Source organism: Zingiber officinale, chromosome 8A (assembly GCF_018446385.1).
Source record: "Zingiber officinale cultivar Zhangliang chromosome 8A, Zo_v1.1, whole genome shotgun sequence".
Classification (NCBI taxonomy): Eukaryota; Viridiplantae; Streptophyta; class Magnoliopsida; order Zingiberales; family Zingiberaceae; genus Zingiber; species Zingiber officinale.
Genome location: NC_056000.1, coordinates 48,610,541 through 48,622,015, shown reverse-complemented (window position 1 = coordinate 48,622,015; position 11,475 = coordinate 48,610,541). Strand labels below are relative to the sequence as shown.

Genomic DNA, 11,475 nt, shown 5'->3' with positions numbered 1-11,475 from the left:
TCAGATTTATTTATTCTTATCAAGATCATATTAGACTGGAATTTATATTTAATTTTAATTTGGAGAATATAAATTAAATCAATATTTAGTCTCTAAATTATTAATATTGTTAAGTAACTTAGCATTTTTAAAATATTCGGAATCTTTTGACCAATCTTTAACTTTTAATGACATTTTTTTTTAAAAAAAGTAAACATTAGGGGTGAAATGACATTATTTATTTATTTATTTTTTTTAATCAAAATTCGGTGCATCAGACAGCCCCTTCAAAAATATAAATTAAACTCACACAGCTAGGCCTTCAAAACCCTAGTAAAAGAGAACGGCGACAGCATCGCTCAGTAAACGTTCTAGAGAATTCGTGGCGAGCAAGTTGTTAGGGGGGAAGGTGGCGGTGGCTCAAGATGTCGAATTACGACGGGAGATACGAAGATAACGGCGACTCCTATAACGACTACGGCGGAAGCGCCGCCTCGCCCGCGCCGAGAAGCAGCGGCTTCGACGTCCTCGCCGATCACAAATCTCAAGTGAGTTCTTTCAGTTCCTGCATAGTGGATAGGGCTTTTTTGTTCGTACTTTGGTCACAAATCATTGCTATAATTGTTTTGGCGGGGTTGAATCTAGTCTGAATCTTCTTTCCTCGGGCGGCCTTCTTTTACATTTTGAAACACATATTTTCATTTATGCCTGATGAAATTAATTTCAGATTCTAGTTTCTCATCATAATATCGTCAAGCCATATTTTTTCAGCTATTTAGCATCGTCTACTTAGATCTTTTCTCTCCATCTGCAGGCTATATTAAGAGTAATATACGGTTCAAATATAATATTTTTTTTGTTACAAGTTAGAGTTTTATTTGGCCTCCTATACTCTACAATCGTGTCTAATAGAATTAACTTGTTTAACTATAGCAGCTATTGGTTTTCTTGTACATGTCCGTACGATATCAACTTTTTTTCATCATTTTATTATCTATTGCAGCTACAAGCCTACAACTAATTGCTCTGATATAAAGTTTATTACACACATCCATCTTAGCTCTCATTCCTTGATTTCCTCTGTATGCTCCCTTTTTTAATCGCTAATATTCTAATTTGTGAGGCGTGGTGAGCCCTTTCCTAATAGCTGATATTCTAATTCATGAAACATGGTGAGTCATACCATAGTCTTGTAATTTAATTTTCTTTTAGCCTAAGGAGCACATGATGATCACACAATACTCTAAATTTATTTCTTCAGTTTACCATTACCCTTTATCCTATTAATGAAAATGTGTTCATTAATATCTCCTTAATGGCTTACAGATCTAAGACATCTTAACTTTTATAATTCAAGTTTTGACTATAATCTATTTATGTTATCACCAATTAGCACTGTATGAATGGATTTATCTTGCATTTAGTATGTGGATTCATCTTGTATTAATGTGAAAAGATAAGGTCTTTGAGTTGACTTTTGTTGTACCTACAATTATATGAATGGTAAGTTGACATGCTAGTAGCTCAAATGGCATATTTCAGAATTTAAAATCGATGAATATGTACATTTGGATTATATCCAGTAGATTTATTACATTATATTGGGTGATTTGAACTAAATCTTGATTCATTATTCTGGATTTATATATTTGTAACATTTTTCATAATTGAATGTAGAATTCTTGAAATTTCCCCAACTTTGCTCTTCATTTGCAGTATGATTCTCATGAGTATGAGAGGGCATCCTCAAAGAATAGAGAAAGAGATAGGGAGAGGGACAAGGACAGGGACAGAGAAAGGAACAGAGAGAGGGAAAGGGATAAAGAAAGAGACAAAGATCGAGAAGGAGACAAAGACAGGGATCGCCGCCATCACAGGGATCACAAAGATAGAAGTGAAAGGCGGGAGCATAGACATGATAGAGAAGATCATGATCATCGGCGTAGCAGAGATAGTGATAGGTACTAACTACTAAGGTTTATCCACCAAGCATTACTTATTCCAGTGTCTACAGTAGTATACTGAAGTTTACATCTATAGCAAGCATTTGCTTTGGTTATATCATTATGGTCCACAAATGCTAATTATCTTGTCAACTAACATGCTTAGTATGCCAAAAGCTTCAGTTTAAAGCCTATTGAGTAGTGATGATGAGTATCACTAGAAAAGCAAGAGTCAAGTTGAGAGTTCTGCTTGTATGAGAGCATGTTAATTGTACAAACTCGCTAAGATAAGTTGAGAAAAGTGAGCAGATAGCATCTACTGAATTTTAAAAAGATTGTTCTTAAAAACTTAAGTTATATGGATCACATGTAATCTTCTTCCTAAACACACCATTTTATGAAGTTTGAAAGTTCTAACTTTGTGTTAGTTCTGTTTATCTATTATTTTTTATCCCTTTGCAGGATTGTTTCAAAACTGACGTATTAATCTTGCTCAAAACTGCCATATTAATTCTTGCTTTCTTGATCTAATATCAGACATTTCTTGGCCTTTCCATGTTCAATGCATTCTGCAAGAATTTTCTCACTGAATTAATTTTGAGATAGGGATTAAAGAATTCTAACTTATGTTTTTTTTGCTCCTGATTGTTTCTTCATTACAGACATAGGGATCGTGATAGAGATAAGGATGGGCGTCATAGACACCGCTCACGGTCTCGATCTCGGTCAAAGGTTAAGTCTGATCGTAGATCAAGATCTCGTTCACGGTCGAGATCAAATAGGTAAACTTTCCATTGTTGATCATGCTATGAACCGTAAAATGGTTTTTGTTTTGTATGTATGTTACAGTTGTTGATATAACTTGCACAATTCGATCTTAAACACTTTGACTTGTTTGAATTTATGATTCAGTTTGTGTGGTAATTAGTGTACATCTTCTCTTCATCTATGCCACACGTAGTTCTTTTCCATTTTTGCCTATTACTTCATGCTTTGTGCGTCTGCTACTTTGGTACTCTTCTTGTTTTCCTCATCTGCAATAACATACATCTAGAATACATCTTGAAGGTCTATTTTGAACATGATTGTTCAATTCATCTAGCACTAACTCAGTAATAACGAGACTTCTATAGTTTTTAGAAAATCATTTCTTACACTTCTGCACAAGTAACTGCATTATCATACATTTCCTTTTTGCCAAAGAAAATAATTTGTCATACCTAAACATCTATTTCACTCATTTTTTAAAGTTTGTTGTCGCTTGCCTTGGGTGGGTGCCTATTATGTGCATGATTTTAGTGCTGCAAAGCACAACTAGCACTTTAACAGCTGTTATTCAAGAATGGTTTATTTTCATTACACTATTCTCATTATCGTTGCCGTTTCATATTCAAACCCCTGAGCTATTAGTCTCTTAAAGATATAAACCATGTAGAAAGAAAGAGAGAGGAAGTTGATGAAGAAGAAAAAACACCATCTTAAACTTTTAAGGTTTTGTACTGATCACAATTGATCAATCCTTGTTTAAGAGCTAAACCTATAAGTATAATATCCACTGTGGGATGCCCCTTAGGAACCAACTTGCCACAATCACATTACTTAAGAAACTATAATATAAATTATTCAGAATGGAGATGCTTCTTAAATTATTCAGAATGCTATCACTGTCATAATGGCTACAGTAAAATTAACTTCTCTGCTGCATAGTCATTTCAGCATCTATACATGGATTCCATACTAGATAACAAGCAACTGGGGAAACCTTTCTCCAACTTCACCAATTATTGCTTCTGCCTAAGGTGTATGGAAGTAACACTTCAGACGAGGAAATCCCTATTAAAATGTCATTCATTTTTTTTCTATAAAATAAATTTAAGATTTCCCTCCCTCTTTCCTTCTTTCTAAAGGAATATCAAATTATGGATAAGTACCCCTGCCCTTTTCTTGCAGATCTTTTTCACTGCCACCTTTCATAGAGGAATTGTACCCCTGATGAAATTATGAATTAAATCACTTATAAGTAATTACAAACATGACTGATCAACTTTCCCACCACATTTGCACACCAGTGCTTTATCAATGCAATAACCAATCATCATTGACAATGTTGGCCATATTGGATCCAACACCACCCTTGTTGCGGCCACAAGCCATTTGATACCAAATAATGGTTAGACTAATTAATCAGTGTGCTACTGGCCTAAAATCACTCGCCGATATGGTAGCTTTCTTGTCAATGGCTCAAGCTTAAAGTTATAAAATAATATAAAATGTCAATATTTAATTTTTAAATTGATTAAGAACAACCTTGAGCAAACCAGTAAGAGCTAAATTTCAAAAAGAATCTGTAGGCCGGATGCGTTTGTTCCTCTGTAACATCAATGTAGTAGTATGTAGGAGCTTATTCAATGACATTTGTAGTGTGTATTAAAATATTATTAATAAGAATAACTAATGTATGTACAATAAATTTTATTGACACGTTCATTTCATCCTTTCACATGGAAAAAATATATATCAATAATAGAATGCAAAATGCATGAAGATGACAACTGGTAATTGAATTAGTCAGCAATGTAAAATAGATCATAGATATACATATGCATAGAATTAGTATCTAAAATATCTTTACAAAACCAAATTTTAAATTAACTTTTATCAAGTTTCTAGGTAAGATTTAGAGTAGCTTAGGATTTAAAATCAATTCAATCAATTCTAAGTTAACTCAAATGAACCAAATAAGGTTTTTGAAACTACACATGCAGATCACATGTGGCTGCATTATGGTTCCTTTCATAATCTTCATAATTATGTGGACTGAGCGGATTATCATTGATAATGAGAAAATTGTTTGTTGCAGTATTATGTCCATGTGAAGTAAATAAAATCTATTACTTATGGAGGTGCAAATTGATGATATTTCTGTTCTATGCTTTGGAAAAGGGAATACATCATAATCTGGCATGTGAACTAGTACTGGAGAGAGGCATAAGAATGCACCAAATGAGATGAAGATGAAAATGTTTTCTTATTTTTTAATCAATGTGTAATCTTAAAAGTCCGAGACCATTTCTATACCCTAAATGATACTAGATTTAATTGAATGCATCGATGGATAGAGTTGCCTGGAATTGCCCGTTTAGCAGAAGGGAGAGAGATTGGCATACTAGCAAGCATGAAATAAGCAGGGTTATTCCTTGAAGGTAACTGTAGGATTGTTGATTGATTGGAGTTTTCCATGATTGGCTGGAAGTGTGCAAGAGAAATAGTTCGCAGCACTCCTCATTAGTACCAGTGCAAAAGCTAGTTAAGTTGATATATTGGGTGATGTAGTTGGCGGAAATTATATACATTCATGTTGAAGTGCAACTAAATTATTTAGAAACAACTTTTAGGAAACTCATTTTTTTCTCCTTTAGACAGTGTAAATGTGCTCCTTATCCTTGATAAGCAACACTCTATACCCGGTGGTCTTGCTGTTTCTCTAAAGTTATCTTGATTTTAAGGGATGAGTGCTTGGGCTTGAGGTTGGTCTGGTGTGCCTAACTGATGAAATTCAAAATCCATTCTGCCTTCCCTTTGACCTGCTCTGTATTCCTAAAATATATAAATCATTCCCCTCATCATCAAGCAATGCAAGTTCTTAGTTCTTATTATTTGGGGTTAGTTAAATGTGAGGCTAGCAATATTGGACATGCCACTAATAACACCCGACTCAACTTGAAACAATATTAATAGAGATAAAGTCCAAAAGTGACAACAATATGTACTGTATAATAAGAAAACTATTTTAAAAAACTTCTATAACTTTATATCTAATACAATTTCACTTTTTTGAAAAATTAAGTTTAGATCAGCTTTTGAAACAATATCAATAGAGAATAATGATGAAGTCCAAAAGTGACAATTATCTACTGTATAATAAGAAACTAATTTAAAAAACTTCTATAGCCTTTTATCTATTACAACTTCACTTTTATTGAAAAATTAGCTAAGTTTAAGATCATCTAAAATTATTTTTCTAAAGGTACAGACTTTAGTTTAATCTTTATTTATTAGAATTTTGTATTGACATGAATTGCACATCCCAGTATCCCACCTGTGATACATTTAACAGAATATGGCACAAGTTGCCAACTTAGTAAAATTGATATTATCTTCCATTGAACACTATTTACAGTTATAATGCCAACAATATCAAGTAACTTGGAATAAACCCTAAGTTAGGTTTGCATGATTAGGTTTGGTTGTTATTGTTGTTGTGACAATTCGTCAACATGATCTTCCTTGTACCTTCCAACACTAATTCATTCCTCGTACCTTCCAACACTAATCCATTCACCTTGTTTAACAAGGGAGAAGATCGTCAAGATCTATACTAAGCTATGGAGTAAGACCATCAAGTTTGATAGTGTACCTAAGAACAGGAAGAAGCCTAGAGGTTCTGATTATAGGATCAGATCATAAGACTTTCAAAATAATTAAAATGCTTTTGGGAACTATATTTGACATTTATAATTTATCATATGTATTTTCATTATATAGAATTAATATGAATATTTTATATTATTCTAATATGATTAGCATAATTAAACTTTTTCAATTGTAGGATAATTTTACTAGATTTTAACCATCTGGCATGATTTCATATGAATTGTCATCGTTTGAGATTATTTGACATTTTCTATGGGTGTTGTCTGTACTTGAAGAGTTGAAGTCAACTTGTTCATCCATTTGTAATTTTCAAAGTACTTTGATAATTAAATTTTGTAGCATCTTTTTGCTCCTTTTTACGTGATATTGATAGTGGGATGTACTAGTGGTGTTGATTGGGATCTATGCATTTTCTTTTTCCTCATTTTTTTATTCATTTTCTACTTCAAGTAATGAAAGATTGAGATTGATTTTTGTGTAAAACAGCAAACGGATCAGTGGCTTTGACATGGCTCCACCTGCTACTGCTATTATACCTGGTGCAACTGCCACAGGTATATTTTCTCTGTAGTTAAGAGCTCTTGTTTTTTTTAATCAATAGTGAGTGAATTTATTTTAGATGAAGGTATTGCTCCAAGAATGTCGTGTTTACTTCGGTAAGCAATACATTTGTACACCTGTGTATCTGCCTATCATGCAGTATATACTTACATAATTTCATGTTTTTATTTTTCAGTATTTATTTTACTTTGTCACTTTATACAGAAACTAAGCAAAATTTTGGTTGTTTCTTGTTTTTGGTGTTTGTTTGTTTGTTTTGTGTATATATCTTGTTGTAAGAAGGCATCGTTGGGCCACTTGTCCCACTGTGCTGCCAATGGCGTGAACCGACTCCTGTAGCTTTATGAACGAGGAATCAATGCACTGGTTTGGTGGTTCTTGTTCGTCTTCAACTGGCAATTATTTATATTAATATTCCAATACTTGAAAAATGAGATTATTTTTCTTTTGTGATGAATTGTATTTCAGAAGCCAGACCAGATCTCCTGTCTGCGAGGATATAAAACAATGATGCAGCATATATTTCTCTGATGCTTATTCTAGTACATTTGGTGTTACATCCTGTTATCCTATTCAGTTTGTTTATACAGGTCAGCTGCCAGCTAGCACTCCAGCCATCCCTGGAATGTTTCCTAACATGTTCCCTCTGGCAGTTGGACAGGTGTTTGCCTTATTTACCTATCTCTAATTCTTGTTTTTTTTGGTGCTTATGTTGTCTTTCTGCTTTCGTAGTTTCCAACACTCCCTCTGATGCCTGTGCAAGCTATGACACAGCAGGTGTGGTAATTATCAATATACACTGAAAGATAGTTTATTTAGACTATTTAATTTGAATGCTCCCTGTGCTTCTGTAGGCTACTCGGCACGCTCGGCGGGTATATGTTGGCGGTCTTCCTCCCACTGCTAATGAACAGGTTGTCTCCTGTTTCCTTTGATATCTTGCTGTATTTAGAAATTTATACACTAATGTTTCAAATATGACTATTTTCTTTCTATTTAATATAAGTTAATGGAACATATCATATCATCTATGCAATTTTTACAATTTATCCTATGTTAATCAACATAACTAATTAAAATTTTACTGTGCAATTTCTCTCATATGCATTGCCTTCCTTGTATATGCCTTCTTTCTCTCCATTCTTAAATCAAGTCATGGTTAAAAGGCATGATCCTTAATAAGCAAGCCAAGAATGTTTAAATTGACTTGCTTGTCAGATGAACATAAAACCTTTCGGGATTTGGATTCCAATCTTGTTGGGATCTTTCCTATGCCCTTATTCACTAAGCATTTTTTCTTATAGTTGAGTTCTTTTTTGGCTGTGTAATTGTCAAAGCCTGCATATCTTAGAATCATGTTTCATTTAAGCATCTATGTAGTAAGACTGACTGATGATTCTTTTGCGATATCTTCAGTCAGTTGCAACGTTCTTCAGCCAGGTGATGTCTGTCATTGGAGGAAATACAGCTGGTCCTGGTTAGTCCTCTAGCGGAATCAACTTTATGATCATTTCCTTTAATTGGGTACCGTTTTGATTATTTATGCTTGTATGGTTTTTTAATAGGTGATGCAGTTGTTAATGTCTATATAAATCATGATAAGAAATTTGCATTTGTGGAAATGAGATCTGTTGAGGAAGCAAGCAATGCAATGGCCTTGGATGGAATCATATTTGAGGTTCAGAGTTCTTTAAATTAAACAGATTATGAATTTGATATATCATAAGCAACTCTTGTAAGTGTGTCTTGTTACATTTTAGGGGACACCAGTGAAACTAAGAAGACCTAGTGACTACAATCCTTCTCTTGCTGCTGCACTTGGCCCAAGCCAGCCAAATCCCAATCTTAATCTTGCTGCCGTTGGCTTGACCCCAGGCTCTGCTGGTGGGCTTGAGGGTCCTGACCGTATTTTTGTGGGCGGTCTTCCCTACTACTTCACAGAAGCACAAGTCAGGGAATTACTTGAGTCGTTTGGGCCTCTTAGAGGTTTTGACCTTGTCAAGGATAGGGAAACTGGCAATTCAAAGGGTTATGCATTTTGTGTCTACCAAGATCTGTCTGTCACTGACATTGCTTGTGCTGCTCTTAATGGTATTAAGATGGGTGATAAGACCCTCACTGTTAGGCGTGCAAACCAAGGTACAGTTCAGCCCAGACCAGAGCAAGAAAGTATTTTGTTGCATGCACAGCAGCAGGTAGCGTTACAGGTATGTATTAGAGGCTCGGATACTAAAATTTTTCTCCAGTCTTAAGTATATTGTGTGATTCTTTTGGTCTAATTCCCATATGAGGTTTATCTCTATCCATAGATTATAGTTAGATGAGATGGATTAGTTAGAGTGCTTAGTGAAAGACATTGGGGAGATAAATCTAATTAATGAAATAAGAGGTGATTTAATCCATTTGAATATTACTAATATTATAGCCTTGAATAGAGCTTAATGGACGGATAAAATCCATATTACCAACCCCAACTGACTCTATGCCTAAACCCGAAGTGATAGCTTATAATTTTTTACGTGTGGACGGATAAAATCCATATTACCAACCCCAACTGACTCTATGCCTAAACCCGAAGTGATAGCTTATAATTTTTTACGTGTGTTGTTTCATGCAGTCCTTGTGCATCAAATCAATTTGGTTGTGTTGATAATTTAGCTCTTAGTGTAGTAATTGAAGGCAACATGGAAGTTGATCACAAGCACTGGATTGGAAAAGGGGAGTGTTACTTACCATGCGCTTCTTTGTTAACGGTCTTATGAGTTATCCAAGTTGGAAATGTTACTTACTGGTGCTTGGTTTACTTTAGCGTTATATGAAGACATGGTCATGTTTGATTGATCTTTTCGATGCAGAAGCTGGTGTATCAGGCAGGATCACTACCCACCAAAATACTATGTCTAACCCAGGTGGTCAATGAGGAGGAGCTCAAAGATGATGAGGAATACGAAGACATAATGGAAGATATGAGAGGAGAAGGTGGAAAATATGGTATGCTATGGCTTATCATTGCACATTTTGATTCCTAACGTTTCCGCTTAATGCGATGAAATGATTCTCATTTTTATATCGCAACCAAAAAATTGCTTGCAATAATATTTCCCTCAGAGATTTATCATGTTTGCAGGTAATTTGGTAAATGTTATCATCCCTCGTCCTGGACCAAATGGAGAGCCCGTACCTGGTCTCGGCAAGGTTTGTAGAGTTGATGCTGTATTGGTTTGGGGCTATTGGTTTTGTTCAAATTATTTTCTATCAGATCACGAGTTGTGACCATTGTTGCATTATTTTGAACTCCAGTTTCTTCAGCACTAATCACACTATCCATTGAAATCTTCCATCAGGTATTTTTGGAGTATTCTGATGTCGATGGCTCTACCAAAGCTCGGCAAGCTTTGAACGGACGGAAGTTTGGGGGCAATCCGGTGGTTGCAACATTCTATCCGGAGAGCAAGTTTGCCCAGGGCGACTATGGCGGATAGCTTCACCTTCACTCCAAGGATTTTTCTCCTGTGGAACAGCGACAATGTAATTTAGTAAGTAGATTGCCTGTTTACTGATGCTAATGCAGTAGATTCTGTCATTCCACAAGCACTTTGACTGCCCTTCCAATGATATTTCCATTGTGGATCACCTGGATGGCTGGATTTCTTTCTATTCTGATTTGAAATTTGAAAGAATCACTCTCTATGTCGACTTCGAGATAAAAAGAAACTCTTCAAACTATTAGTACATTGTTGTGACATTGATAAACTTGGTCTGCAGATTTTCCAGCGGAAAAAACTCTACTATTTTGCAAGGATGATCAAAGGCTGTTGGAAAATTTTTCTTTGGCTATAATATTTACATTAATTTTATATAAAAAACATTTTTATGCTTAATGCAAGAGAATAAATTGTTTCTCTCTTTTTTTTTTTTTTTTGAGTTGCCCCCCTTTCTCTACTCCGTATGGTTCGTGTAGCATCAATTGACTAACTTGCTTGCTATCACCAACTCAATTGTTTTGTATGATTCTATTAATTTTGCTTGGCTCATCTAGGTAACTTGAAATGTTAGTCCGACCTTTTAAAAATATAGAAAATATTTTTTTATAAAACAAATGGCGGCTCAATCGATTGAAATACAATAAAGAAAATATAATTGTTATTGTGTGAATATATTAATTTGGTATATAAGTATGTCTAGATTCATCTAGGTAGGGGTGAGTAAAAATTTGGTAAAATTAAATTAACCGAACCGAATTTAGGAATTCGGTCCGGTTAATTCGGTTTTTAGTTTTGTTTTTTAAATTCGGTTCGATTTTCGGTGAATTCGGTTTCGATTTTAAGTTTTGTAATTCGGTTAAACCGAATAAATTGATTAAATCGAATAAAAATATTTATTAATTTATTTTTATTTAAAAATATAATAAATAAAATAAAATCTTTTTTTTTTAATTAAAATCAAATAAAGTTTTAAAATTTAGTTAATTCGGTCAAAAACCGAATTAATCGATATTTTATCGGTTCGGTTTTTGTAGAGAATTCGGTCGGTTCGGTTGGTTGAAAAAAAATCGGTT

At 34.3% G+C, this 11,475-nt stretch overlaps 1 protein-coding gene across 2 annotated transcripts; it reads left to right on the top strand.

Annotated features, from left to right (window-relative positions):
* Window positions 1–277: 277 nt before the first annotated feature.
* On the top strand, window positions 278–10,643 carry LOC122008932 (splicing factor U2af large subunit B-like). 2 transcript variants are annotated; one of them, XM_042564847.1, is made up of 13 exons: window positions 278–527; window positions 1,696–1,940; window positions 2,585–2,704; window positions 6,843–6,910; window positions 7,508–7,578; window positions 7,650–7,694; window positions 7,772–7,831; window positions 8,334–8,394; window positions 8,483–8,595; window positions 8,678–9,124; window positions 9,776–9,908; window positions 10,045–10,112; window positions 10,262–10,643. In XM_042564847.1, the coding sequence occupies exons 1-13, from the start codon at window positions 405–407 to the stop codon at window positions 10,397–10,399; spliced, it is 1,692 nt and encodes a 563-aa protein (XP_042420781.1). In that variant the 5' UTR covers window positions 278–404; the 3' UTR covers window positions 10,400–10,643. The 2 variants fall into 2 exon arrangements, with proteins under 2 accessions (XP_042420781.1, XP_042420780.1); XM_042564846.1 differs by having other exon boundaries at window positions 279–527; window positions 9,773–9,908.
* Window positions 10,644–11,475: the final 832 nt, after the last annotated feature.

Coding starts and splice junctions, on each gene's coding strand:
- LOC122008932 (XM_042564846.1), top strand. CDS start 405: ATGTCGAATTACGACGGGAGATACGAAGATAACGGCGACTCCTATAAC. Junction 1,941..2,584: donor CGTAGCAGAGATAGTGATAG/GTACTAACTACT, acceptor TCTTCATTACAG/ACATAGGGATCGTGATAGAG. Junction 10,113..10,261: donor CCGTACCTGGTCTCGGCAAG/GTTTGTAGAGTT, acceptor ATCTTCCATCAG/GTATTTTTGGAGTATTCTGA.